Source organism: Myotis myotis, unplaced genomic scaffold (assembly GCF_014108235.1).
Source record: "Myotis myotis isolate mMyoMyo1 unplaced genomic scaffold, mMyoMyo1.p scaffold_m19_p_35, whole genome shotgun sequence".
Taxonomy (NCBI): Eukaryota; Metazoa; Chordata; class Mammalia; order Chiroptera; family Vespertilionidae; genus Myotis; species Myotis myotis.
Genome location: NW_023416341.1, coordinates 420581 through 447732, shown reverse-complemented (window position 1 = coordinate 447732; position 27152 = coordinate 420581). Strand labels below are relative to the sequence as shown.

The 27152-nt window shown below is 63.0% G+C and overlaps 4 protein-coding genes across 5 annotated transcripts; 1 reads left to right on the top strand and 3 right to left on the bottom strand.

Moving 5' to 3' along the window:
- Positions 1 to 235: 235 nt before the first annotated feature.
- Positions 236 to 9755, bottom strand: LOC118652900 (mesothelin-like protein). Its single transcript, XM_036303154.1, has 16 exons — positions 9520 to 9755; positions 8634 to 8705; positions 7491 to 7611; positions 6435 to 6555; positions 5027 to 5112; positions 4745 to 4871; positions 4478 to 4671; positions 4074 to 4164; positions 3715 to 3862; positions 3218 to 3411; positions 2989 to 3144; positions 2779 to 2906; positions 1724 to 1854; positions 1557 to 1651; positions 1107 to 1347; positions 236 to 666 (listed from the first exon to the last, which is right to left on the bottom strand). Exons 1-16 carry the CDS (start codon positions 9566 to 9568, stop codon positions 530 to 532), a joined length of 2091 nt encoding a protein of 696 aa, XP_036159047.1. The 5' UTR covers positions 9569 to 9755; the 3' UTR covers positions 236 to 529.
- A 1802-nt stretch (positions 9756 to 11557) lies between these two features.
- RPUSD1 (RNA pseudouridine synthase domain containing 1) lies at positions 11558 to 14951 on the bottom strand. 2 transcript variants are annotated; one of them, XM_036303226.1, is made up of 6 exons: positions 14802 to 14951; positions 13995 to 14184; positions 13773 to 13896; positions 13578 to 13680; positions 13353 to 13454; positions 11567 to 12830 (listed from the first exon to the last, which is right to left on the bottom strand). In XM_036303226.1, the coding sequence occupies exons 1-6, from the start codon at positions 14902 to 14904 to the stop codon at positions 12403 to 12405; spliced, it is 1050 nt and encodes a 349-aa protein (XP_036159119.1). In that variant the 5' UTR covers positions 14905 to 14951; the 3' UTR covers positions 11567 to 12402. The 2 variants fall into 2 exon arrangements, with proteins under 2 accessions (XP_036159120.1, XP_036159119.1); XM_036303227.1 differs by lacking the exons at positions 13578 to 13680; positions 13773 to 13896; positions 13995 to 14184 and having other exon boundaries at positions 11558 to 12830.
- Positions 14952 to 15164: 213 nt separating this feature from the next.
- CHTF18 (chromosome transmission fidelity factor 18) lies at positions 15165 to 23780 on the top strand. Its single transcript, XM_036303219.1, has 22 exons — positions 15165 to 15318; positions 15474 to 15644; positions 15726 to 15876; positions 16049 to 16217; positions 16617 to 16709; positions 16803 to 16855; positions 16963 to 17092; positions 17528 to 17737; positions 18244 to 18341; positions 18578 to 18701; positions 18787 to 18938; positions 19120 to 19213; positions 19585 to 19683; positions 19760 to 19890; positions 20167 to 20338; positions 21201 to 21425; positions 21516 to 21665; positions 21760 to 21890; positions 22478 to 22622; positions 22726 to 22857; positions 23264 to 23321; positions 23394 to 23780. The coding sequence occupies exons 1-22, from the start codon at positions 15228 to 15230 to the stop codon at positions 23528 to 23530; spliced, it is 2916 nt and encodes a 971-aa protein (XP_036159112.1). The 5' UTR covers positions 15165 to 15227; the 3' UTR covers positions 23531 to 23780.
- Positions 23781 to 24094: 314 nt separating this feature from the next.
- GNG13 (G protein subunit gamma 13) lies at positions 24095 to 24479 on the bottom strand. The gene is made up of 2 exons (XM_036303220.1): positions 24382 to 24479; positions 24095 to 24200 (listed from the first exon to the last, which is right to left on the bottom strand). The coding sequence occupies exons 1-2, from the start codon at positions 24477 to 24479 to the stop codon at positions 24095 to 24097; spliced, it is 204 nt and encodes a 67-aa protein (XP_036159113.1).
- Positions 24480 to 27152: the final 2673 nt, after the last annotated feature.

Below are 27152 nucleotides of genomic sequence, written 5' to 3'. Positions count from 1 at the left end.
GAGTTGCAGCCCTTCTGTTTGTACGGAAAGGAGGGGAAGCAGAGCAGGGACTCCAGGCAGGAGGAGGGGAGTGTGAGGTGGGGGTTGGGCTTTCCTGATGCTGTTCCGCTGCCCCGTCTCCCCCGAGGCCAGGCCAACAAACCCAGGGTGGCCTTGGTGACTCCTCAGGAGATGGCGGAGAGGGTCTCTGTGCCCCTCCTGGGGGCAGGGCAAAGGGACACACGCAGGAGGATCACCTTGTCCTTTATTAAAATCAGCAAAGTAAAAGAAGAAAGGCATAAAACCCGCAGAGTAAGTGCCATGGAGCCCGCTCCCCAGCCCCAGTTCTTCGTCCTGAAGAAGACCAGAGGGAGGGGCATGTCTCCCGCAGCGGGCACGGCCGGTGACCCCGTAGTCACAGCTCTGCCCAGGCCCTCAGTGCAGCTGCAGGTCCTGGGAGCCGGGTGTGGGCAGGCTCCTAGGCGAGGTTTGAGGTTTTCCGTGCCTGGGGCTTGCACCTTCGCCTGGGCTGGCGTCTGTCCGGCTCCACCTACCAGCACAGCGCTGTCTTCAGAGGACATTGTGAGTCCCAACAGGGCCCCAGGGCACCCCAATACAGCAGCCACAGGAGGCTGGAGGGCAGGGCCACAGCAAGTAGCAGGTACCCCAGGTGGGCTGGTGGGCTGCCTGTAGGTGCAACATGGAGAGAGTACGCATCAGTCCTTGCTGAGAGCCACACCCGGGACCCTCCCGCGGCTCTGGGGCACCCCCTCCCTCTGGGATCCAGGCTCGCTATCCCTCTGGGCGGGGAAGACCATGTGTGGCCACTCTTCTGGGCCCCAACAAAGATCTCAAAGCTTCCCCCTCCCTGGGTTTTGGCCTCTACTTCTTGCAGATCAGTGGGTTTTGGAGGAGGTGATTGTATCCTGCGGTAACTCAGTGGGTGATACAGGGTGAAGCCAGTGCCACCCAAATGTCAACTGAGGGGCAAATGGAAAAACTGTTGGCCAACAGAGTATGAGATTGGGCGCAAGTAGCAGTTTGGGGTCCATGGGGCCCTGGGCAGACAAGGCCAAGCAGAGGCAGGGGAAGGCCTGCCAAGGGGAGGGCTGGATGTGGGGCTGTACCTGAGGTGGGGGCGTCCTTCCCAGGCCCTTCCCCTGGGGAAGTCAGATGGGATGTCCAGGGGGCGTTGCTGTGAGTCCCGGTGGGGCTGGTGGGGCTGGCGGGGTCCGTGTCCAGGCCCAGCTCGTCCAGGGACTTGTTCAGGCTGCGGAGCCAGGAGCTGATGGTTGGGTGGCTGCGTGCCTTCTGCAGGTCCCCCACGTTCTGGCCCAGCAGTGTTCTCACATTGTTGACACTGAGGTTCTTCAAGGGAAGTGGGGGCCCAGCTTTAGGACCAAGGGGAGACCCGGCAGGGCAGCGCTTACCCAGGGAGTGAGCAGGGGTGAGGTGTGGCAGAACCAGCCTGGAGAAGTGACCGGGGCCCACTCTGGGGTGCCTTTGGACCTGTGGCCTAGGGCTCCCCGGGTTGGCCAGCCTGCCCCCGCCCCCCAGGGCCAGCCCCCAGGACCCACCTGCAGCGCGCAGGGGTTCAGGTTGGTGAAGGTGTGGATGTCCATGGAGACGTTGGCCTGGGCCAGGCGCTGCAGCTCCTCTGTGGGGGCACCGCCTGAGGAGGGAGGTGGTGAGAGGGGTGGGGGCTTCTGGAGGACGGGGGTCTGCACACAGGGCGGGGTCTCACCGAGGTAGGGGCGCACGAAGTCGTAGTAGGCGGCGGTGGGCCCGGTGCTGCCGAAGGCCTCTCGGGCCTTGAAGAAGAGCTGGTTCTTCCGGCTCTGAGGGCAGGAGGAGGTATCCAGGGCCCCGGCCAGCCTGGGGAGGGGAGACGGATGGGCAGGCTGGGAGCCCTCCTCCTACGGTGGGCTGGGCCTGGCCCTCGCTCCCTAAACCGCAGCTACCCTTTTGCCCTCTCTGCTGGGCTGACAGTGTCTCCCCAGAATTTATTTTCCACCCCAAACCTCAGAATGTGATCTTGTTTGGCTCTTTCAGAAAGAGGCTCTTTCCTACGTCTAGATGCCATCAAAGTAGGACGAGGCCCTACTGAATCAGGGTGGGCCCCAAAAGCTAACGACTGGTGCCATAAAAGAAGGAAAGGTAGACACAGACACGGGCGGGAGACAGCCACATGCTGATGACGGAGGCAGAGAGAGGGTGATGAGGCCGTAAGCCAAGAAAGGCCGAGGTTTGGCAGCAACACTAGAAGTTGGATGAGGCAGAAGTTTCAAGGGGAGCCTGGCCCTCTTGACACCTTAATTCCAGACTTCTGGCCTCCGGACGGTGAGAGAATACATCTCTGTTCTCGTAAGACTCAGTTTGAGCTCTGGAGGGTGTGGCTCAGTGGTTGGAGCACTGGCCTGCGCACCGAAGCGTTGCTGATTCCATTCCTTGTCCAGGGCACATACCTGGGTTGTGGGGTGAGTGCAGGAGGCAACCAATGGATATGTCTCTCTCACATTAATGTTTCTCTCTCTCTCTCTCTCTCTCTCTCTCTCTCTCTTTTCCCTCCTGCTCCCTCCTTGCCTTCTACTCTCTGAAAATGAATGGAAAAAGTATCCTTGGGTGAGGATTAACCAAAAATAAATGAAAAAACAACAACTCAGCTTGGCAGCTGTAGGAAACTAACACGCCTGCGTTGGCCTGGCCCAGCCCCCTCCTGAGCCTCCGTCTCCCCCCCAGTTCTGCGGGGTGAGGAGGTGAGCTGACCCAGGGTGCAGCGCGCGTCGCTGGTCGGCTCACCGGAACTCCGAGGGCCGGATGGCCTGGATCTGGCGGGGGCTCATCCAGCAGAGGCGGGAGCCCCCAATGGCCACAAGCAGGGCGCTAGTGATGGTGCCTTTGTGGTCCAGGAACTTCTGCAGGATGGCCTGGGGGCAATGCTGGGGTCAGGGTCCGCGGGTACCCCCACTTCCCAGCCGCACCACCTCCCCCCACCCGCCCTGCCCTCACCTCCGTCTGGTTCTCCAGGGCCACGTCCGAGGCCAGCAGGGCCATGACGGTGTCCCTAGACGTGATGTTCCACTGGCGGATCTCCACGAGAGAGTACAGGTAGACCAGCGAGGCGATGAGCCGGAGCTGCTCCTCCGGGATGCCACTTGGGTAGATCTGAGGCAGGCGAGCGGATCAGGCCCAGCCCTGGCGCCCACCACCCACCTGCCTCCACCCAGTCTCAGTGTACCCGAGCCAACTTGGCCTTGACGACGCGCTGACACTCAGTGGGCAGTGGGTGCTGCAGCAGGCGGTCCACGTTGGCCCTGAGCACGCGGCTGCCCAGGCAGGACTCGAGCTGGGAGCAGTCGTAGTGAAGCAGGAAGAGGTCATCCTGTAGCGTGGCTGCCGTGATGTTGCCTTGGATGCAGGGTCGCCCTGTGGCTGGGGGCGGGGTTGACGGCAGGCTCCACCTCACTGCTAACCCTCACCCACCCTGGGCTCTCTCCCCAAGCTTGACCCCTAGCCAAGAACTTGGCTCAGGGTAAACCAAGTCCAACCTGACCTTGACCTTGTCCTCCAACCCGGCCCTGGCCCAGAAGTCCAGCCTCATTGCCTCTGACCGGTCGGCCTATGCTGGACACAAGCTCAGGAGGTTGGGCGGCAGGTGTGGCCATGTATTGGGTGCCCCCACCCAGGGATCAGGAGTCCAGAGTAGTGTCCCCAGGCCACAGAGGCCACACTGACCTGTGCCCCGCTTGGGCCGTGAGGACATCAACTTGGCCTTGGCCTTGGCCTCAAGGAAGCTGGTGACAAAGTGCCTGATGTCACGCTGGCTGAGCCGCCCTGCTCGACATGCAGCCACCATGCTGCCAAAGAAGTCCAGGCCCACGGCCTGGCAGTGGGTGCTGAAGACACCACCGCCGGCACCTGGTTCCTCCTCCCATCCCACAGATAGGGACTCTGTGATGGCAGCAACTGGGGGCACCGCTCAGGCATTGGGTGGCTGTATGGTCAGCCCTCAGGCCTAGAGGGTCTGCTGGATACCCCTCTCTGTGTCTAGGGCCAGTTCGATTCCCGCTCCCCACCCCAGGGCACCATCCTACCTCCTGCACCTGCATCCACAGGCTGGAGCTGATGTAGGTGGCCAGCGGTCCCAGAGCCTGCAACCCCTCCAGGTTCCAGGAGATAGGGGGCCTGGTGTGCGGGAAGGGGGGGCTGGGTCTGGAGCAGCACCCAGCCCTTGGAGTGTGCAGTTCCCAGAGCCTGCCCTGCTGGGGCCCCCTCGCCTGCCCAGACTCTCTCCCACCAGGCTTCAGGGCAGGGGATTGAGGCGCCCAGTGGGTGTTGGCAGCACCCCAAACCTGTATGCCCCAAAGGCTGTGAGCGACGTTAGAAGTGGGAGATCAGCGGGGCTGTGGAGCTCAGTGAGCTCTTAGGCCCAAACCCCAGGCTGTCCTCGTCTCAGCTCCAGGAGGGAGGCCTCGCAGAGGGGATGGGCCCCACCCACCCAAGCACGGTCCTCCCGCTGGTCAGCAGTGTGTTGAGAGCAGCCTGCTGGGCAGGGGTCAGCCGGGGGCAGCGCTGCAGGTTCTGCAGCACGTGGGGGTCCGAGGCCACGATGCTGGACGCCTCCATGTCGCACACCAGGATCCCGAGAAGCAGCAGATCTGAGGCGCTGAGCCGTGGTGGGTGGGACACCCCCTGCAGGACAGTAGGTCAGCGAGGGCCCGGCCCCAGGTCCCTTCCACCCTTCCTGTCCCGCCCCAGGGCCTACCAGGCAGGCCAAGGCGGAGTGCTGCAGGGCGGCCCTCTGGTCAGGCAGGTTGGCCAGCAGCTCGGTGTCCCCCTGGGCGGCACGGCCGGTGAAGGCCCGGCAGTCGGCTTCCTTTACGTGCCCCAGGCTGCAGGCAGGTGGGGGGCTGTTGGGAGGGCGGGGCCCGCCAGGGGTCCTCCGGGGTGGCCCAGGTGCCCCTGGGGAGCTGGGGTCCCCAGGACCCAGAGGAAGCATGCTCAGTCTGCCGGATGTTGGGAGGGGCTGGGGGAGGGGTGCACTCACTTGTAGAAGAGCAGCAGGTCAGGTGGGTGCAGCGGAAAGTCACTCTGGAGGCCGTGCAGGGCGGCCAGGTTGGCCAGGCAGCTGAGCTGGGTCGGGCGAATGATGCCTCACCCCCTCGCCAGCCCCTTCCTCTCTGCCATGTCACACTCCCCCTCAGTTAGGCCTTTGGGCCCAAGACCCCTATGTCCGGCCCCATATCCATCCAGTTCCCTCCTCCCACCTGCCTGCTCTGTGTCACCTGGACTTGATGTCTTCCTCTGCCTGCCTCCACCGCCACATCAGAATGGCCCCAGAAGGGGCAAGCCCAGCCTGAACATTAGCCCCCCCCAATCCCGGGCTGGCATTCAGGCCCTGTCCACCCCGCCCCCTGCACCATGGAGGCTCATCCCAGTGCCACCCCTGCCCCGACTTCCTGTCCGGCCTGGCCTCCTTTGAGGTCGTTTCAAATTTATTGGTAGTTGTTTTTCTTCTTTTATTTTTGTGTGTGTTCCTTCCTTTTATTACTAGATTTATATTAACTTTGTAATGAGAATGATGGATATCCTTCCTCCCTCCCCCCTTCCCTCCTTCCTTCCGTCCGTCCGTCCCTCCCTCCTTCCTTCCGTCCGTCCCTCCCTCCCTCCTTCCTCCCTTCCCCCTTCCTTCTTTCCCTCCCTCCCTCTTTCCTTCCTTCCTTCCTTCCTTCCTTCCTTCCTTCCTTCCTTCCTTCCTTCCTTCCTTCCTTCCTTCCTTCCACTCAGGGAAGGCCATGCTTAGGTCAGCTGTGAGCTGAGGTGGGCTCAGCCGGCCCCCTCTCATGGCCCAGGGGGAAGGCCAGCAGGCTGGAAGATCTACCCCAAGGGAGTCAGAAAGAGGCCAGCGCAGGCCAGGTGAACAAGCCCTCACCCAACCGAAAACAGGCTGGGGTCTGTGGGCAACTGGCCGAGAAGTCCTAGAAACAACCCAAAGTGGGCCCTACGGGGGGTGGGCAGGCTTCTGTCACCTCGGAGTCAGCCTAAGACAGTGGCAGGCAAACTGCGGCTCGCGAGCCACATGCGGCTCTTTAGCCCCTTGAGTGTGGCTCTTCCACAAAATACCGACTTCTGCGCATGGGCCATGAAGTTTCAATCGCACTGTACATGCGCGCCCGCACGTGGTATTTTGTGGAAGAGCCACACTCAAGGGGCCAAAGAGCCGCATGTGGCTCGCGAGCCACAGTTTGCCGACCACTGGCCTAAGAGATGCCTCGTGGGTGGCTGTGAAATTGGCAGGTTGGCATAGAGACCGTCCCGGCCGAACGGTCCTGGCCCTTGCTGGCCTGTGTCCCTGCCGGGGACACTCTCCCTCCTACCCATCTCCAGGGCCTCTCCTGGGAGCCTGTTCTTGCCCTGGACACGCCAGTCCACTCATGCCAACCAGGGCTTCTTACCTGCCAGGCTTTGAGGAGCACCTGCTGCGATGCCATCCTCCTGATCAGAGCTGAAAGGTGGTCCCGGGACAGCTGGCTGGCTGGCTGGCAGCGGAAGCCTTGCAGGAGGGAGGTGTTGGCACTGAGCAGAGGAGGCAGGTGGTGAAGGAGGAGGTGGGGGCGGGAGTGGCAGCCCAGGCGGCAGCATGCAGGATGGGGGTTAGACTCGCAACACCGAAGGAGTGAGACACAGGCAGTGTGGCAGGCAGGGCCTTGGCACAGGCGGGACTCCAGCATCTCCCCCCCCCCCCCCGCCCTCTTGTGAGCGCCCAGTTCAGGTTCTGAGCTGTGAGCAGGGGAGGCCCAGGCTGGGTGTTTGCTTCCTCCCAAGGCCGGTCCCAGCGATGGCTGAGGGTTTGGAGGAGATGTAGCCTGGGCACCTGCTGGGCAACACAGCCAGTTCCTCTCCTGGCGGAGCCTTCCTCATGGTGTGAGTAATAAATCTCGTGACCAGGAAGGGGTCACTGGGGCTTTAACCTGGGTCCAGTGGTCCAACTGGGCCTCCAGCCTTTTCTGGTCAGTCAACTGATGGCTAATCATTGACCTCTAACTCCCCAGGGAAGGAGAGGACAGCCAGCCTAGGCATGAACCGCCCCCCCCACAAAGTGCACGGAAACAATGCAGTGTCTGTTTGGGGCCTGAGGGGGCAGCAAAGCCTCGGGCTAGAAGGAAGGAAGTATGGGGACTCAGGATGAGCCGTGATCGCCTGCCAGGCCGAGGGGAGCAGTGGGAGCAGTGGGGGCTCAGGAGGGATCCTAGCCCCAGCCAGCTCTGATGGCCTGGCCGCCTGACTCTGATGGAGGACACTGAACTCTGGGCCACTTGCGGGCAAGGTGGATGAGTGACCTGGACCTGGGTGGGTGATGGCCAGGCCCTGGTTCAGAGCCAGAAGTCGGGGGGCCCCGCCACAGCCATGCCTGGTCATTGTCTGCAGCCCCTGGAGGTGGTCCCTCCTTCTCACCCACCCCGTCCTCCAGGCCTGCCAGGGGATCAGCTGCAGGAGGGGAGGGCACTCACCTGGCCCACAGGTCGGCCCTGCTGGCATCCAGCCCTTCCTGGGAGAAGCCCTCAGCGTGGGCACCAGCGCGGTGAGTAGTGAGCCACACGCAGAGGATGAGGCCCCGGCTCACCAGGGCGCCTGGAACAGAGCAGGCCGTCAGCAGCCTCTAGCCCAGTGGTTCTCAGCCTTCTGGCCCTTTAATACAGTTCCTCATGTGACCCAACCATAAACTTATTTTCGTTGCTACTTCATAACTGTAATGTTGCTACTGTTAGGAATTGTCATGTAAATATCTGATATGCAGGATGGTCTTAGGCGACCCCTGTGATAGGGTCGTTCCACCGCCAAAGGGGTCGCGACCCACAGGTTGAGAACCGCTGCTCTGGCCCCTCGAAGGCTGAGCCCTGCTGAAGGCAAGCACGCGTGGGAGGTCCAGCGTGGGAGGTCCAGCGCGGGTCTGCCCAGGGATCCTGCGTCCAACATGGAGGCCTCGGACGCCATGTGGCCCTGGTCACCTGTGTGTAGCGGCCTAGGCCTGAGCGTGGTGTGTGTCTGACTGTACATGTGTCTGTCTGACACTGCATGTGTGTGTTCCCAACGGCATGTACATGTGATGTGCACATGTGTGTGGTGGCGTATACATGTCCGTGGTGGCATGTATTCCAATACAATGCATACTTGGTGGTATGGCAGTGTACATGTATGTGATGATGTGTACCTATGTGCAGCTGGTGGTGTGTGTATTTTTGTGTCTGGAAGCATGTGCAAACATATGTGATGGGCTGTACATGTGCCCACCAATGTTCACACATGTGTGATGAGATGTGCACGTGTGGACTGTATGTACCAATGCACTTGTACTTTCTATCCTTGTGGCTCTGTCCTCACAGTTTGAGACCCAAGACCCTCAAACAGAGGGAATGGGGTCGACCACGACCTGAGCCCCTTCTAGCTGTGACCTCTCCTTGTCCCCTCGAGGCCCCCCAGGCCCAGTGCCCTGCCTGTCTTTCTCCTTCCCTTCCCTGAGCCCCAGCCGGCCGGGGGGCATCCTGGGGCAGGGCCCCGATCGCAGGCTTGGGAGGACACGGTGGCCGGAGTGTGAACACTCTCCACATCGGCCGTCCTGCTGCCCGAGCCCCTGCCCTGAGGGGCGTCATCACCTGCTCTGGGGCCCATGGCTGTGCGCGGTGCACGGAAGGCGCTGGGGTCACAAGCAGCGGGTCCAGGACAAGCTGGAGAGGAGACAGGAAGTGATGAGGGCGGCCCCACCGCCTCCCCCCACCAGCCCTGGCCGAGGGGCACAGACAAGAAGGGCTTCTGTCCGGCGTCACGCAGGCTGGGCGCCTTGCAGGGCAGGCAACCTGAGCCGGGCTACAGCTGCGTCTCTCTGCCTTTGGGGAGGGTACAGCCCCACCAACAAGCATCTTTGGAACAAAAGGGAGCTGCTCTAGGGGGAGCCGGGCCTTTCCTATCGCAAGTTGGGGCTCAGGGGACCCACCGGCTGTGGCTTGGGTTGTGGTGTCGCCAATGAACAGATCCCTTGACAGTTACAGGGGAGGGGGCAGCAGTCCCGGCGGGTCCCCACAGGTCGCTGGGGGAGACCTGGTGGCTTCCCAACCTGCCCGGAGCGGCCATGGCTTCACTCCCACATCTGGGCGGCCCAGGCAGCTCTCCACCCTTCTCTGGGCCTAAGTCCTGGTCACAGACACAGCCCACAGTGCCGCCCTCCCACCCCCCAGGCAGGCCTGTCTATGGGGGAGACCAAAGCTGTGAAGCTCGGGGACTCAGGTCCTGGGAGGTGACGGACATCTGGGAGGCTGGCCCACACTGTCCACTCCTGGGCACCGCCTTGCACAGGCTCACCGTTTGGGGTACCAGGGAGCCTCCAGATTCCACATGGACCAGGAGCAAGACAGGGAGGTGACTCCCCATGCAGGGGGCATAATAGAGGCTCAGCTACCTGCCCATGCCTGCAGATACCAGACTAGAAGCCTGGTCCTGTGGGTCCAGCTGGTGATGGCCTCCACCCTGGCCCCTACCCCTCACCTGAGCACAAAGAACTTCTGGTGGAGGGTGGTGCTCTGGAGCCAGGCATCGGCGGTTGGATGCGGAGGGTTGTAACCAGGTGGCAGACCCTAGCTGTCTCAGCCCGCTGAGCATGTCCGTCCTTGCAGCTGAGCCCTGGGGCACCGGGGTGGTGCAGGGTTGGAGCGCCAGGGTCCCCGCTCACCTCCACGCCTCACCAGCACCCTGTCTGTGCAGCCACCCCCTCCTGCGGTGACGCTCACCGGGCGGCGTAGGGGCGGGGCTGGAGCTGTGCCAGGTGACGCTACTATATTGGCCGCTGGGGCCCCAGCACAGTGGCACCTGCTCCTCAGCCCCGGGAGAGTGAGGTGTTGAGCGCATGGTTGGCAGCCACGCAGCATAACCCCTTCCCATGAGGGGCTGTGCCTCGAGGGCTGTATGTGCGTTCGTACACAGGTACCTCTGCCTTCATTGTGTGTGCGTGTCTGTGTGTGCACACAGGTGCCTGTCTGCGTGTGCCTGGGAGCATGCACATCTTTGTGCATGTGTGCCCCCTGCAGGGACGTTAGGCACACGTGGACTCAGTGTGGTGCCGAGGTTTGGTGATGTGTGTGGCAGTGTCTCTGTTCTGTGGGTGCTGGAGCAGAGCCAGGCAGGCGTAGACACACCCCTGAGTACCAGGAGCAGGGAGGGCATGTGGGCACCAGGTGGGCAGCCTGGATGGTGGAGCGTGTGCCACGCATGCTCTGGGGCCAGTCCACCAAGCAGACCTCCAAGGCTGAACAGGAGGGTGATCACAGGAGGGACTTCCCGACCTGCCTACAGCCCGGGTTCAGCGGCCTGATGACCGCCACCTGCGTCACAGGCCGCCTGTGCCCAGCAAGCCAGCGTCACGGCCAAGCAGAGGCACTGCCTGAGCCTGCGGGCTGACAGCCGGGGGGATTGCTCTTGGTCCTGCACAGGCCCCATGGGAGTCCAGGTTTTGGCTGAGGGCTCTACACAGTGAGGGATTTTGGGGGAGTAGGATGTCATACAGTGGTGGGGTCTTCCTGCTTCCAGGGCGGGAGACTCCCACAGTTCAGAGTGGGTGGGAGCAGGAAGCAGCCAGCGAGTACAGGAGGCCACATGCTGGCCTGTGCAGGCTAAGCCTCCAGGGCAGCCCCAGGCCCAAATAACCACAGCAACAGAGCACCTGCTGGGCTGTAGAGCCACAGCCTGCCCGGCTCTTCCAAGCACTGCCTCCCTCAGTGAGTCGGCCTCGGCTCATGGCCCAGCTTCCGTGCCCCTTTCACAGAGGAAGAAACTCAGACTCAGAGAGGCTGAGCAACTTGCCTGTGGCCACACAGCAGTGAGTGGGAAGCATGACCAGACCCTGTGGCCAGGCTGAAAACCTGTGTGTGCTGTAGGGGGGCCTGCGGGTATGGGTGGAGGCAGGGGCAGAAGGGGAAAGGTGGGGCAGGTCTCAGCAAGGTGATGTGTCCTCAGGTAGAAGGTTCAGCAAGTGTGAAAACGAGGAAGCAGGTGTGCTGGGATGGGGACTGGTGATGCTATCCCACCGCACCGCGCCAGTCACACTGGGTAACCACAGTAACCATCTGACTGTCTGGGTGACCACTGTGGGCATCCTGTGGGCCCCTCTGGTTTGCTCCAGCCCTTCCTGTTACAGATGAGGAAACTGATGCACCTCTGCAGAGACCCTGTGGTGGCTGCTTCTGGCTCCATCCCACTGAGATCCTGACACAGGTGGGTCCAGCCCAGGAACCCCATGACAGGACCTGGTGAGAGGAGGGGTCTGGCCCAGCTGGGTGCAGGGATGTGGCATGTGACCTCAGGCTGGTTGGTGGCCCAGGCGACAGCCCTCCCGTGGCGTTCTGACACGGTGGAAGGCCCCAAGACCAGTATGATGGTGGCCACGGTAGTAGCTCTATCAGGGACGCTGGTGAGACTAGTTGGATGTTCCAATGTTTTCTGTTGGGAGGGCCAGGGATCCTCTGACCAGGGCAGGAGTGTACCCACTGCATAGGGGTACAGGGTAGCAGCCAGGACCTCGAGGTCAGTCCTGGGTCCTGCAGGAGGGGTGGGAACAGAGGCCTACCTGGTGCAGGAGTCTGGGCTCCCCTGTAACTCCCACATCAGAAGTATTCATGGCTGTTCACAGGGTTAGTCACTGAGCCTTTATTCTAAGTCCTGGAGCCCTGCGGCAGCTGGAATGATGTAGGCGTGTTGTAGGGGACAGAGGAGGTGGGAGCTGGGCTGCCCTTGCTCCTAGGCTAAGGTCTGATAACCAGGGGCTGTGTGGGAGGCCCCCCCAGAGCACTTACATCAGGTCAGAAGGGACGGCCCCGACCCACCCCCATGTGTGATGATTAGGATGTGGGTGGAGGTGGGAGACCCATGGGCAGAGTTTGGCAGAAGCCAAGGCACAAAGCAGGACTGGCCGGGCAGGGGACCAGTCAGGGTTTGCAGGTAGAGAGGGCTCAGCCAAGCTGGGGTGATGGCACAGAGGGTCTGAACAGAGTAAAGGAGCCAGGTGCTCTGGGGGTGAACAAGGGGCCCAGCAAGGGCTGGCCCGGGTCCTTTTCCAGGGCAACCCCAGGGCATGACTACAGACAAGCCCTGGGGGTAAAGCTTTGGAGTCTGAAAGGTGTCTGGGGAGGACTGGCAGGCCTTGGTTCCTTTTGGGGGTGCTGGTCCTACCACGCTGAGTTCATCCTTCCATAATCGTGGCGGCCTGGCTCCCCCTGCTGGCCATGGGTCCCTCTTCAGGTTTGGCTGCTATAGTTGGGGTGGGGTCAGTGCTCTGTGGCTGGGACACCTCCGCCTCCGGATAGGCTTAGGGTTCTGGCCCGCAGTCCCCGTCCACCTGGAGGTTCCAGTCTTCACCCAAACATCAGGCCCACACTCTCAGTTGTCTGGCTCCAGTGTCCACTCTGACAGCCACTGAAGATATGAGGCCCTCTGAGCCTCTGTCTCCGGGGGACGGGGAGGGGGCGGTGGGGGCCGGCCTGGCCCGGGCAGGTGCGTGGAGGGGCTGCAGGGCCCAGGGTCCCCTTCTGTGGGTTCAGGGTCCTGGGAAGCCCGCAGGACTTGGACAAGCTGGTCCAGCGGCTGTACCAGGGTGTGAGGGCTCCAGCAGGCGTCAAGGGTGGGCACGAAAGGGTCTGGTGTACAGGCCTCCACACACTCGGCCTGGGTGGGTATCCGCAGGTAGAAGGCATGCAACATCATGCGGAACGGTTGGTCCTCCTGTCCCGAGGCCTGCCCGTAGGTCAGGTCCCCCACAATGGGGTGGCCGAGGGCACTGCAGTGTACACGCAGCTGGTGCGTCCGGCCTGTGTGGGGAGAGAGGGCCAGTGAGGCAGGGGTGCCACTCCCTGACCACCACCCACCGTTCATGTCACTGTCCCCAGCTGCCAACTCAGCGGCACATGCAATAACCCTCCCTGCTTCCTGCTACAGACGAGGACATAAGAGCTTAGAATGGAAGTCAACTTCTGGGGTCACCTCTGGCGAGGGCAGGGCCAGGGTGGCACTCGGTACATTGGAGACCTCAGGCCCGCCTCCCCACTGCCTTCACACCCAGACCAGCAAGACCACCTCTAGGGCAAGAGCCGCAGGTTGAAGTGTGTGGGAGAGGATCCGCTTTGCCAGCAATGTTTGGGGTGGCCCCCGTCAGGCTACTCTGCCTCTGTGCCTGTTTCCTTTCCTATCTAACGGGGACACTGCAGTGCACTGCTTGAGGAGATGCTGACACCAGGCACCCAGCATGCCGGGGGCAGGACACTGTGGGGGTGTGGGGAGGGTGCGGGGAGTGAGGAGCCTGGGAGGCTTCCTGGCCCCGCTCCTGAATGTACCTGTGAGGGGCTGCAGCAGCACTTTGGAGACGGGGTCGCCTGCATAGAGACCATGTTCTAGAACCACCAGCTCCGTGAGGCTTGGTTTCGGGTTCTCACAGCCTGCGGGGGAGGAAGGGAGGCTGTGAGGGTTGCCTGGGTCAGCCCCGGGCCCCAGGTCACATCAGCACAAGGTCCCCTTAGATGAAACATGTGCCATGGCCCCTGCCCCCTTGCCCACTGTACCCTGGGTGCCCTCGATGCACATGGTGTGGGTCCGGCCCTCTGTGCTGTTCCTGCCGATGGCATAGCTGATGGTTATCCGGCTCTCCTGGACGTGCCCCCGAACCTGCGGGTCAGGGGAGCCCACCTGAAACTCAGGGCCTGCTGATGTGGGCTGAGCACTGGAGCCCCCATGCCCCAGGCCTGGCCAGGCCTTACCAGAGCCAGGTAAGCCTTGGTGACCTGCCGCTCCTTGAAGCACCTGTAAGCGCTGCCTGCAGCTGCTTTGTTCAGGGCCACGCAGAGAGCTCCGCTGGTGGAGAAATCTAGCTGGTGGCAGAACCTGGCACCGAGCAAAGGGACAGGAGAGGCCGGGTCAGGGGCGGCCACTTCCCTGCCGCGGAGGCCGCCTTGGGCTCCCTCTGCCGCACTCCCAGGTACCTGAACCCGTAGCAGGTGCCAGGGTCAGCCAGCTCGGGGAAGCGGTGCCGCAGCTGCTTTTGGAGGGTCAGGGTCTCCCTCCACGTCTTGCTATCAATGCGCACGTCCCAGTGCTTGTTCACCACCAGGAAGTCACGGCTCTGGTACACGATGGACAGGTTCTCCACACTGCCTGGCTCCATGGTGGGGCCTGCATGCAGGGCGAGCATGTGGTTCATAGGGTGACCAGCCCATGTCAGGGTCACGCCCAGCTCGGGCAGACAACCCCTGCTCTCCAGAGCTCTGGGTCCGATGCCACAAACGCTGTGTATCAGGCAAACACATGCACCTGCTATGTGCCTGCACCCACTGGGCTCCTGACTACTCTCACCCCTGAACCTCGTAGGAGAGTGGCAACTGGGGTGGGAGTGTGGCAAGGTGAGGGGAGCCAGTGTTGCTTGGACGTGGGGCAGTCCCACAGTCCCCGCCAGACCCAGGCCTTGGAAGAAACAGTCTTGCTCTGCAACCCACTCCCACCGACCCTTCCCAACAGACCAGGAACGCGCGATAGGGGCCTTTTCCTGAGTGGGGAGGGGTCGAGGAGAGGGGCTGCTACGGCCCTCGCAGCCGGGGGCGGCACAGGGCAGCCGGGTGCAAGGGGGGGGCGCTGAGTGCAGGGGCGGAGTTCACCCTCGCCCCCCTACCCTCCATGCAGACACCATTCCCTACCTCCCCTCCGCGGAAGCCCCCACCTCCTGGGTACGATGGGCCAAGGGGTTCTCGGTGGATCCCGGTGGTGAGCCCGCCCCCGCCCACTCTGGAACCGACCTGCAGTCGGGCCGCGCCGTCCAGGTCCCCGATGCCGCTGACCCGCTCCGATCCAGCTCCCGCGTTCCCGCACCTCGCGATCCACGACCCAGGGACTTCTCATTCGGGCCACGGAACCACTTCTTTCCAGGTCCGGCCTGCCCGCAGAGCCCCGCCCACGCCCCCAGACGGGCAGCCGTGTGGACCAATAGCGAGCTCTTGGGACCTGCCTTTCGGACTCCAAGCCTTGACTCGGCCCCACCCTACCTGCGCGCGCAGCCCCGCCCCCGCCCTGCCCTGCCTTCCGACCAATGGCTGAGCGCCGCAGGACACGCCGACTGTACATTGGCGGCGCCTGGGCGCGGGGGGCGGGAGCGGCGCGCAGCTGTAGCGCGGGAGCTTCGGAGCCGGCGGTGACTCCGGCTGGCTCGGCGGGCCCGCGTGGCCATGGAGGACTACGAGCGGGAGCTGCACGGCGTCGAGGACGACTTCCACAGCCAGTTTGCGGACGAGCTCGAGGTGCTGGCGGAGCTGGAAGGTGGGCGCGGGTCCGGGCGCGGCCTTGTCGCTTGTAGCCGGGCAGGGCCCCGGCCTGCCTGCCCCGGGCGTTCGGGAGGGCTGCTCGGGGACCGGGAGCGCCGGCTGCAGGCAGCGCGACCCGAGGCGGTTGCTGTGCATCGTTTCTCCCTGCAGGGCCCGAGGCCCGGTCACCCTGCAGGGACAGGGTCCGGCCGACGTTCGAGGAGGCCCTTGCTGGAGGGGACGCTGCGGCGCCCTGTTCTCCAGGTGGACCCGCAAGGAACCGCAGGGATGCCAGGAGGAGGCAGCTGGCCGCCGACGCAGAGAGGGACGGACTCCTACTCAGTACGTCCGTCGAGGCCCCCACCGGGGTGGGAGGAAGGCAGGGGAAGCACCTGTTTCTTCCCAGACTGTGTGTTTCCCCAGCTCCCGGGGTCAAGCGGCCCAGGCTGGAGGCGGTCAAGAGGCTGAACTTCGGGCAGGATGAGATGGAAGAGCCGCCGCTTCCCGACTCCCCTCCTCGGGACATCACCCCCCCACCGAGTCCTGAGGTCCCCGCTGAGCTGTGGGGCGAGGGGTGTGTGGCCTGGGGGTCCGAGAGTCTTGGGATCGGAGGGGTCTCGTGTTTCCGACCAGGTCCCAAGGCCTGGGCTGTGGGCCTGTGGGCGGGTGGGCAGCAGAGCGGGAGCCTGGCTCCTTGCCTGAGGGTAACAGGAAGCAAAGTGCAAGACAGCCTGGTCCTTTCCCAGGACTGTGGACCCTGGTGCGGACCTGGGGCTCAAAGGGGCCCCGCCAGCCCCTCGCAATCCGGTCCTGAGGCGACCCCCTGTCCTGGAGGACTACGTCAACGTGACCTCCACGGGCGGTGACCGGGCCTTTCTGGTGCTCCGGGCGGACCCCGGGGGCACGGGGGTGCAGGTGGGTGCTGTGTGGCCACGGGGGTGTCTAGGCTGGCCACAGCCGCCCTGTGGGGTTGGCAGGCTTGGTGCAGCCCCGGAAATCATGTCCACACGAGGACTCCGGGGGCTCCTCCTAGGGAAGTTCACCGGGCTTCCAGCCATCAGTTCAGGAGGGACTCTTCCTCTCTCTCCCTTCTTCTGCCCCCTCCACTTTCTTCTCCTCCCTCCTAGAGCTGCCCCCTCCCTAGTGGCTTTTGCTCCTCCCGTCCTTAGTGGGAGAGGGGACTCCTCCATCTCTAGGCCGGCCGGGGCTGGGGGATGCCACCTAGGTCTCTGAGCATTGTTTGGGGGGGGTCATGGGTAACCCCGTGACCGAGGAGGGTGTCCGGAGGTGACTGCTGCTCTCTCTCCCCCACAGAGCCCTTCCTTGGGCACCCAGTGGCGTGGACGTGGCCGCCTGGACCTGCTGGGTGTGTCTTTCGCTTCTCTGAAGGAGCAGGTTGACAGTGAGGTGGGGCCTGCTGGGGTTCGCTGGGAGGAGAGGGGTAGCTCTGGGGCGACTGGCCATCTGAGCCGTCCTGATCCCAAGCCCTGTTGTGCCCAGCGGCGGCAGCGATTGCTCGAAGAGGCCCAGCGGCTCTCAGAGACACTGCACAGGTGACGTAGTGGGTCCTTTTGCTCCTGGAACCCCCGCCTGAATTCTGGGCAGGGGGTGATCCCTGCTGGGGTGAAGGCCGGGCGGCTCAGGGCACAATGCTCTTCAGCCTCAGGACAGAGGAGATGGAAGAGGAGACCCCCGAGGAGGTGCCGGCTAACCGCCAAGAGGACGCCCAGCACAGCCTCTGGGTGGATGAATTTGCGCCCCAGCACTACACGGAGCTGCTCAGTGACGATGTGAGGCCTTGCACTTGCTCAAGTGTGCCTGGCTGTCTTGTTGCCAGGAGGGGGGAATTCAGGATCCAGCCAGATAACATATCACCAGCCCACAGCCCTGTTGGAATGGAAAGCAGGGCTCTGGTGTGCCTTGCTGAGTTGTAGATGGGGAAACTGAGGCAAGTACAGGGCCGGCATGCTGCTGGTCACCTCTGACGTGGGCTCTCAGCAACTGATGCCCCTGGGCGGGGTGCCCCGGGGCTCCTGGAGGGGTCAGGGCCAGGGCTATGGGAATGCGGCCCCCGTGTGAGCCTCACTCTGCCACTCACCAGGAGGATGAGTGGGGGCCACTTGGTACTCAGCCTCAGCATCCCTGTGTGTCCTCGGACAGCATGAGGGGCAGGACGGAATCCTTGGCACTGGTGGTCCTCCCCGGCAATACCTCCCTTCCCGCAGTTCACCAACCGCTGCCTCCTCAAGTGGCTGAAGCTGTGGGACCTGGTGGTGTTCGGCCGAGAGAGGCCGGCCCGGAAGCCCAGACCCAGTGTGGAGCCGGCCCGGGTTGGCAAGGAGGCCACAGCTTCCAGCAAGTGGAAAAGCCACGACCAGGTGTTGGAGGAGATGCTCGAGGCTGAGCTGGACCTGAACCGGCGGCCCCGGCAGAAAGTGAGCCCCACCCCTGTGCACGGCATGCATCTCTGAGCCCAGGGGTTATACGCACTGGCTGGTGCCTTTGTACCTCGGGGGCCACACGGCATGCAGTGTGCTCCTCAGCGTGGCCGAGGGCACGATGACGTGTTGGTGAGGGGAGTCAGTGATGTGAACGGGAGTTGGTTGTTCTAATGACTTAGGTAAGGTCAGTGTCCCTCGAGGGCCCAGTACCTCCCAAAGGATGATTGTGGTGGACAGTGAGTGGTTTTGAGGGGTCAGTAATGGCTGTGGCCCATCAGGTCCTCCCCATCACTTTCTTTATTCAGGGTTTTCTCTCTGAAATGCTCGTTCTGAGCCATGGGCATGCTGGGGTTCTCATTTGATGACTAGGGTGGGTGTGGGGTGATATGGACATTCCCTGGCACCACGCCTCATGGGACAGGATTATCAGCCTTGGTGGTTGGGTCAGATACTCCCCAACGTGGTGCAGGTTGCAACCTGTCTCTGTGTCTTGGTTGTAGGTAGCGTTGCTATGTGGACCCCCTGGGCTGGGCAAGACCACTCTGGCCCACGTGATCGCAAGGCATGCGGGGTACTGTGTGGTGGAAATGAATGCAAGGTGAGTGGAAGGGAAGGCCTGACCTGTGGGCCTCTTGTCTGTTCTGATCTGTCTGGTTGAATCTGGGACACTGGGGTCCTTGGGGCATTGGGATTTGGAGCAGTCATGTCACAGGGTAGCCTCGAGGTGTCAGTGCAGCAGCTTGGCCTGGGAGATCATCCTGCCAGGGACACTGGCTGCTGCCCTGGCCGCGGCCACAGCTGCCCTGACGCCCCTCCCCTGCTCTGTGGTTACAGTGACGACCGCAGTCCCGAGGCCTTCCTCGCGCACATTGAGGCGGCCACGCAGATGGAGTCGGTGCTGGGCATTGGTGGGAAGCCCAACTGCCTGGTTATTGATGAGATCGATGGGGCCCCCACGGTGGGCCTCCTGGGTGCCTGGCCAGTGGGTAGGCAGGTGGGCAATCTGGGCCGTGGCTCATTGCACCCGCCGCATGTCCCCTCAGGCTGCCATCAACGTGCTCCTCAGCATCATTGACCGCAAGGGCCCGAAGGAGGCAGAGCTGGGGGGCCAGGCCACGTTGGCGGGGGAGGGGCGGCGGCCGCGGGCAGAGGGGGGTCTCTTGATGAGGCCAGTCATCTGCATCTGTAATGACCAGTGAGTAGGGTGGGGCAGGGTTCTGAAGGTGAGGGCCTGAGGGTGCTCCACTGGGCGGGGCTTTCACAGGAGGGCAGAGGGCCCCTCGGCTGGCACATCCTAGCCCCACCTGGCCACCCAGTGGATTTGAGGCTGGGATTTGGCCTGAGGGTTTCCCCCCACCCCCTGTGCCCATCGGCAGGTTCGCGCCCTCTCTGCGGCAGCTGAAGCAGCGGGCTTTCCTGCTCCACTTTCCACCTATACTGCCCTCCAGACTCACACAGCGGCTGCAGGAGGTCAGTGGGGGTGCGGAGGTGGGGCACAGGGCTGGGGCTGCATGGCTGACAACGGGGTGGGCGTGACTCCTGTCATGGTCTCATCTTCCCCTCCCCACCTCTCTACACCCCTCCCCTCTGCCATCCAGGGCACCACCCTCTCTGCTGTTGCCACTCCCTTCCCCCCATCCCAGGTCCTGGGGTGAGGGTGATGGTTCACTTTGATCTCTGGCGGTGGGTGGTCCCTAGTGGGGACCGAGATCAGACTACAGGATCTGTAGTTTTTGTCTCCTGTAGGATGAGAGCAGCTACTCACCTGTTTCTAGGGAGGAGGAGGCTACAGGGTGGAGCTCTGAGAGGGGGATGGATAGCCATGCTCTTGCCTCCTGCAGATCTCCCTCCGGCAGGGCCTGCAGGTCGACCCAGGTGCCCTAGCAGCCCTCTGTGAGAAGACAGACCATGACATCCGAGCCTGCATCAACACCCTGCAGGTGGGCGGGCGGAAGGTGGCTGTGGGGGGGTGGGACAGGGGCAGCTACCTCTCAACACCCCACACCCTGTGTCCAGTTCCTGCATGGGCGAGGCCAGCGGGAGCTGAGTGTTCAGGCTGTGCAGACCACGCGAGTCGGCCTCAAGGACCAGCGCAAGGGGCTCTTCTCTGTGTGGCAGGAGGTCTTCCAGCTGCCCCGGGCCCAGAGGTAGATGGGGTGGGCAGAAAGAGTGGGCGGGCCAGGCTCAGCCTGGATACCTATGGTGCCCCCAGCCCTGGACATAAACCCTGCGTGTGCAGCCCCCCCACCCCCCACCCCCCGTTCTGCCAACAGAAACCCAAGGCTGCTTGGGCCCTGCTTTCAAGGCTGTGCCTCAGCCTCCCTCACTGCCGCCTCCTTGGGGCTGCCTCGAGTCGGGAGGGTGCTGCCCACAGGAATAAAGTGGGTGGGGGTTCCACTCCAGCTTCAGCAACCCTTCTGCAGGCGACGTGTGGGCCAGGACCCAGCTCTGCCCACCCACACGCTCCTGCTGGGCGATGGGCTCACGGGGTTGGGGCACCGGGCTGCCGAGGCACCCCTGACCATGGCTGCACAGCGGTTCTACCATATCCTGCATGTGGCTGCCTCCTCGGGCGAGCATGAGAAGGTCGTCCAGGTAACTGTACTCTCCCTGAACCTTTTTCCAGGGTGCCGTGTTGGGGGTGTTCCCTTGTCCCCAGACAATGAACAGGAGACAGTTCAGATAGTGCCAGGCTGTAGAAGAAGCAGGTGGGATGGGAATGAGGTGGGGCAGACAGGGCATCAGAGAGGCCTCGGGAATATGAGCAGCACAGAGGCCAGAGGAGAGGCTGGTGCTAGGAGGGGGATGGCCACCAGCATGGCAGGGGGCTGGGTGTGGGGATGGGGGGTCGTTTTGATTGATGGGATCACTGGCTACCAGTTGGGAACCAAAGTGAGGGGTAGTGTGGCAGCAGCTGGGGAGCCTGATCCAGTGGCGGGGGCTGGGTGGGCTTGATTCTGGACATGAGCTGCGGGAATGGGGATGTGGATTAGAGAGCAGGTAGGGATTTTGGCCTGAGCAGGTGGCAGAGATGCACCCCTAACCCTGAAAGCCGGCCTAAGCTGTCTCCCTAACTAAGCCTCTTTGGGTTAGTGGTTAGGGACCGGTGCAAATCCAGAAACCCGTGGTTGCAGAGGGCAGAGCAAGTGCGGGAGGGGAGGGGACGTCTACGTAGAAGGAGAGTGGGGCTCTGCCCTTAGTTCTGGTGGATAGACTCCCTTTAGGGAGGGGTGGGGGTGGGGGGTTCTTTCCTGCACATCCTAGGATCTTGGTCAAACCAGAGTGGGGGCAGCAGGTGGGCTTCCTGGCACCCCCTCAGGGCCATGTGCGCACTCACATGTGGCCACTCAGGTGCTATCCTGGTCCCCGGACTTGGCAGGGCAGATGGGCAGTGAAGGGTCCCCTGTGCTGTGGGGGGTCATGATGCTGGAGGGGCTCAGGGACCCACTACTTACAGGGCCTGTTTGACAACTTCCTGCGACTGCGGCTGCGGGACTCCAGCCTGGGTACCGTGTGTACGGCCCTCGACTGGCTAGCCTTTGAGGACATGCTGGGCCAGGCCGCCCACCACAGCCAGAGCTTCCAGTTGCTGCGCTACCAGCCCTTCCTGCTTGTGGCCTTCCACTTGCTGTTCGCCTCCAGCCATGTGCCAAGGATCGCCTTCCCGAGTAGCCAGCAGGAGGTGTGCCCTGCACCCTGCCCCTCGCCCCTGTCTAGGCCTGGGATCCTGGGGGTCCTGGCTGACCTGGTCCTGGTTTACCCTCCACCCCAGGCCCAGAACCGGACAAGTCAGGTGCAGAACCTGATCCAGACACTGGTGTCAGGTATTACTCCGTCCACTCGCAACCAAACAGCGCCCCAGGCCCTCATCTTGGACACCCTCTGCCTGCTCCTGGACATCCTCGTGCCTAAGCTTCGCCCTGTGAGTGCCTCACCCAGAAGGAGGGTGCGTCTTCTGGCCGGGCTGGGTTCCTGGCTGTGCTCAGTGTTCCTACCTGTCGCCTACCTGCCGGCAGGTGAGCACGCAGCTGTACAGCACGCGTGAGAAGCTCCAGTTGAGCAGCCTGGTGGGCACCATGCTTGCCTACAGCCTAACCTACCGCCAGGAGCGCACGCCTGACGGGCAGTATGTCTACAGGCTGGAGCCGTGAGTCTGTGCAGCACTTGGAATGAGGGTAGTGGGGGGCTGGGCCGGGAGTGGAAAAGCATGGCCTTGGTGAGGCGTGAGTCTCAGTTTCCCATTTGTCAGAGGTTGGCGGGAGTGTCGGTTCTAGCTCAGCTCCTGCCCACATGTGACTGTGATGTGGGCCCCCAGGTTGGGCATAGGTAGCCCCAGGACCTGAGGCTTTTACTACAGAACCTCTCTGCCCCAGTGTTCCCCAGGAGCCCCCCCCCCCCCAAGCTCCCTAGGGCTGTTCCCCTGTCCTGAGATGGCTGTGGGGATGGAGCGCTGGCCCTAGGGTCCTGCTGCCCAGTCAGGGCCCTAGTGTCTGGGATGCAGGTGTTTCTCTGTGCCGATGGCAAGGAGGCAGTAATGGCGGTTTCTGAGCACGAAGCCCAGCCTGAGCCCAGCCCTGCCATGTCTCATTCCCTCCCTTTGTAGCCCTAGGGAGGTCCCTGTCCTGCAGCTTTCTCGTTCTGGCATTTGGAGTCATTGTGGTGGGTGCCCTGCTGCTATCACTACTGAGCAGGTGCCTGGCTGCCTTACCCCCCCCCCCCCCCACCCCCGAGCAGGAACTTGGAGGAGGTCTGCCGCTTCCCTGAACTGCCTGCCCGAAAGCCCCTCACCTACCAGGCCAAGCAGCTTATTGCCCGTGAGATTGAAATGGAGAAGATGCGGCGGGCAGAGGCCTTGGCCCGAGATGGGGACAGCCCCCAGGTGAGCCCACCTCTGGCTTGGGGTAGAGCAGGGCCTCGTAGGGTGGATCCCGCCCTTGGAATGGCCCTGCCCAGTCAGCTCTCATCACATCCACTTCCTGCAGGTGGATGGCAGTCCCCCCAAGGCCAAGGGCCCCCAGGGGGCTGCTGGGGGGAAAGGGGCACAGCCACCCACCCCACGCAGCCACGAGCAGCGGCTGGAGCGCATCCTGAAGAAAGCAGCCCTGGAGGACCAGGTTTGGGGGCTGGAAGGGGGCACGGGGGTGGAGCTGTTACCTTGGTACAGGCTGCCTCTGAGCTCTGAGGGACCCACCTAACGGTCCAGTCCCTGCTGCTCAGCAGGGTCGGGTCTCACCTGGGCTCAGTTCCCACTTGGGCAGGAGGGTGGGTTCTGTTGGCACCTCCTGCCCTGGCCCTGACAGGGACCAGGCAGCTGTGAGGGCGGTAAGGGGCAGAGGGGACACTTGCTGAGTGGGTCAGTACAGGGTGAGGGGAGGGGCTGGGAGAGGTGTGTGCTTCTCGGCCGTGGGCCACGGTTCGGAGGCGCCACGAGGCCCATCCTCCCGGGGAGAGTTTTCCCTCACGGCAGGGAGTGTCCCCGATGTGTCTGTCCCCGTGAATCTGACCACCCACCCTCTGCAGACCGAGAGGGATTTCTTCGGCCGTGTGGTCATCAGGAGAGCAGCAGCCCTGAGCGCAGGTGTGGTGGGTGTGGGAGCTGTGGAGGGCGGGGCTGGCGTCGGGCAGAGGACCAACCCTGTGGCCCCCACAGAGAACACAGCCCCTGAGACAGACGCGGTCGAGCAGCGCATGGGCACTGCGGTGGGCAGGAGCGACGTCTGGTTCCGCTTCAAGGAGGGCGTCTCCAACGCTGTGCGACGCAACCTGCACATCAGGGACCTGCTGTAGCCGGGTCACACCAGACACCCCACTCCTCCATGGATACCCCAGGTCCGTGCTGGATGCTCTGATTTACACCGGATGCCCCGGAATCCACACCAGATGCCCCAGTGTTCATGACTGACACCCAGATCGACACCAGGCACCCCAAGGTCATGCTGGATGTCCCCAGATCCACACTGGACCCCTTGGTGTTGGTTTCTCTGTTATTTTTTATTTGGATTTTGAGAGGACATTATTAAAGCTGGGGACAGTGACACAGGAATGGCGTAGGACTTAAGCAACAGGAGGGAGCCTAGGCAGGGCTCTCGGCTCACCGAGAACGGAGTCAGCGACAGAAGGGAGCCAGGGCCCAGCTGCTGTCAGCTCACTGGAAAGTCCAAGAAAAGGGGCCTTGGGGACAGGCTCAGGGCCCCTGCCCATTGTTCCCCTGGTTGGGAGCCTCATGGGGCCCCTTTGAGTTTAGGAGAAGAGGGGGAAGGAAAGGCGTTCTGGGAGCACCGGGAAGTCTATGAAAGTCACACCTTTACCGAGTTGTCCTCTTCACAAAGGCATGCGCCTGGGGCCAGGGTCTCACAGGATGGCACACTTGCCCTTCTCCACCCACGGGTTGTTCTTCATGAGGTCAGGGTTCAGGAAGGGGTCTTTGGGGATCCCCTCCTCGATCCACTTGAGGAGCCTGTGGGTGAGGAGATTGGGGTGAGCAGGTGGGCGCCTTGCCCCTCAAGTGCTGCCCAGTGTTACACATGAGGGTCTGATCATAGCTTATGCAAATGAGCACAGGATAGGGAAATGAGATGCAAATCAACAGCTGGCTCTGGGTGGGGTGAGGCTGAGGCTCTGGGGTCCTGGGGACTCACTCAGGGATGCTCTTGGATGACATCTCCCTTTTGAAGGCCAGCTGGTACTTGAGGCTCTCAACCTCCTTCTTCATCTGGGGCACGTCCCACTCCTCCATGGGGTCGGGGGCTTCGGAAGTGGCCAGCCTGGGGCTGGAGGACACGAAGAGGCAATGGAGATTCCAGCCTGCAGTAGCCCCCAGGCGGTCCCTCCCACCAATGAGACCCCCACAGGAAAGGAGGGAGCCCCGTCCTTGCACACTGACAGCCCACTGCCTGGGGAGGTCCCCAGGGGCTGCACCACCAGCCCCACAGGCTTCCCCAGATCCACACGGGCAGTACTGGGGTGCAGGGCCTGGGTCTGAGGCTCCACTAATGAGGTTCCATTAGACTGCCCTGCCCCCAGGGGCTAATTAGCTGCAGAGGAAACTTTCCACCCGTAGCTCTGCCTCCCCACCCAATCAAAGCCTCACCATTTCTGGGAGATAGCAGGACCGGCACACAGCAAAGACAGGTTCCCAAGAGCCACACCAACCCCACCCTCCTGTGAGGCCCGCTTCCCACTCCTGGTGGCAGAGGTGGAGCCCAGACCATGCAAAGGGCAGGACCCTGCCTGTGCCTTCCCCTACTTTGCATGGACAGAGCCCCCCATGAGGGCACGTTAATCCTGGGGCTGGAGGATTTGACTGCATTTTGCATCTCAGGCTGGGGGTTGGGGTGCTGAGGATCTTGGAGGTCAGGACTCAGAACAGCTGCAGCCTCCTGCTGCCCAGTGTCGCCCTTGGAACTTAACAAACATCGGCCCAGTTTCTGCTTGAGTCAACCTGGCAAAGTCGCAGCCTGAGGCCTCAGGAGATCCAGCGGTTGGGGGGACATGAGGGCAAGTTGCTCTGTAAGCCCCCCACCCAGCTCACTCCAGGGGCCCCTACTCCCCCCGCCACTACCCCCATCACTGAGGCTAGGAGCCAAGGGTCTGGCTTTCTTGACGGAGGGTGGGCAGGGGGCAGGGGATCCGCAGGCTGACAGTAGTATGACCCTGCGGCCTCAGGCTGTCTCCATGGAGACTGTGTGTGTGTGTGTGTGTGTGTGTGTGAGAGGGGGTGGGTCCTGGTCCTTGTGGGGGTTGGGGAGAGTGCACAGACCGGGAGGGGGCCGTGGGGGTGGTCAGCCAGGAGTGAGGATGAGAGCCTGGGGAGCAGGGGATCTCTGAGGGGCAGTCATGGAGGGGGTTTGCAGGCTCCTCTCCCAGAGACCCCAAATTCCAGCACCCCAACCCCCACAGCAGGCTCTCATGCGGACAGACATGGGGGGCATCCCTGTCGGGGGACTGCAGTGGCCCTGTCCACAGCCCCTTCTCCGTCTGGCCCTACCTATGTGAAGCCGCTGCTGAGCCCGGCCTCAGTCCCACGCACTCTGCCCACCCCACGGCCCACCCTGCCCCCAACACAGTGCTTGGTGGGCACTGGGGGGGCGGCAAGTGTCGCTCACGGGGGGGGGGGGGGGGGGGGACCTGGCTCCCCTTCCTGTAAGCTGCTCTGCCCCACCCGCCTGCGCACAGGGGTCCTCCCCACCAGGCCTGGTCCCTTGGGACACTCAGGGCGGCTGTCCTCCGCTGGAAGACAGGCAGGGATGTCTCCTCTCCTGCTTGGGTCTGTCCAGGTCAGCCCAGTGGGACCTGGGCAAGTCTCAGAACCCTGGGCTTCAGTTCCCTGCTCAGCCTCAGGGACCAGTTCATCAGACTTACCTTGGGCGGTGATGGCGAGGGAGAAATGATGACAAAGTGGCTGTGAAGACTAAGTGATGGGCGAGTGAGCCTGGCACACAGGCAGAGCCCAGCAGGTGCCCGCCCACTCCTGCCACCTGGGGCCAGGCTCCGGCACCGCCCCTACCCTCCCCCCGCCCTCCTCAGGGCTGGGCTGGCCCTGGGGACTTGGCCCAGCCTGGCCAGCCTCCAGGGTGGGAGATGCATTTCCAGGTCAGCCCTGGCCCTGGGTGATGCAGTCCTGTCCTGCCTTTCAGTCTTCAGGGCAGACGCCATCAGGGCCAAGACCGCCCCCTTCTCTGACAGTGCCCTGCGTGTGCCCAGGGGGCCTGCTGCTCTGCTCCACTCTCAGGGACGTTGTGTCCCCGGGGTCATTGGGATGCAGGCGCCAGGCCGTAGCCTGGATGTGCCCCCAGGTGGCAGGGCCCAGCTCCCTAACCAAGGTCTTTAAGGAGGCCAGAGCCCGAGGCTCCCAGGCCTTTAGCAGGTGCTCCTGTGGCCTCTCCTGGGCCAGATCCCCTGTGGCTGGCCACTCTACCCCCCCTCAACCCCCCTGAAAGGCAGGACGCGGTGCCCCCTGCCCCTTCAGAAACCTGGTCCTTTCTGTCGTGATTCCGTAAAAGGGGTCAGTGATGCCTCGGCCCCTGGAGCAGGCACATGATGACAGCTCAGGCGGCACTCTGGAACTGGGGCAAAGCAGGGAAATTAGGGATTATTTTTATTATGGATTTGGGGATGTGGGGAGCTTAGAGCAAGGGCATCTGTGTTCTCCGGGCAGATGGCTACAGGGCTGGCCTCAGTGCTGGCCTCTGTCCATCCCCACCCCTCCCCCACCTCCTCACCCCCCAGGGCCTGTGCTCATGTGCCTGCCAGGCCCCTCAGGTGCCCTGACTGGGCTGCCTGGGGCGGGGTCCTTGCTCACACTGGTGGGAGGCTCCGGGCAGGGATCCTGGTCGGCCCCCAAAGCCTGGCTCAAGGTTGAGACTGAGACCCAGGCTGGCCAGCCCCACTACCCAGTCATGCCTTCCCC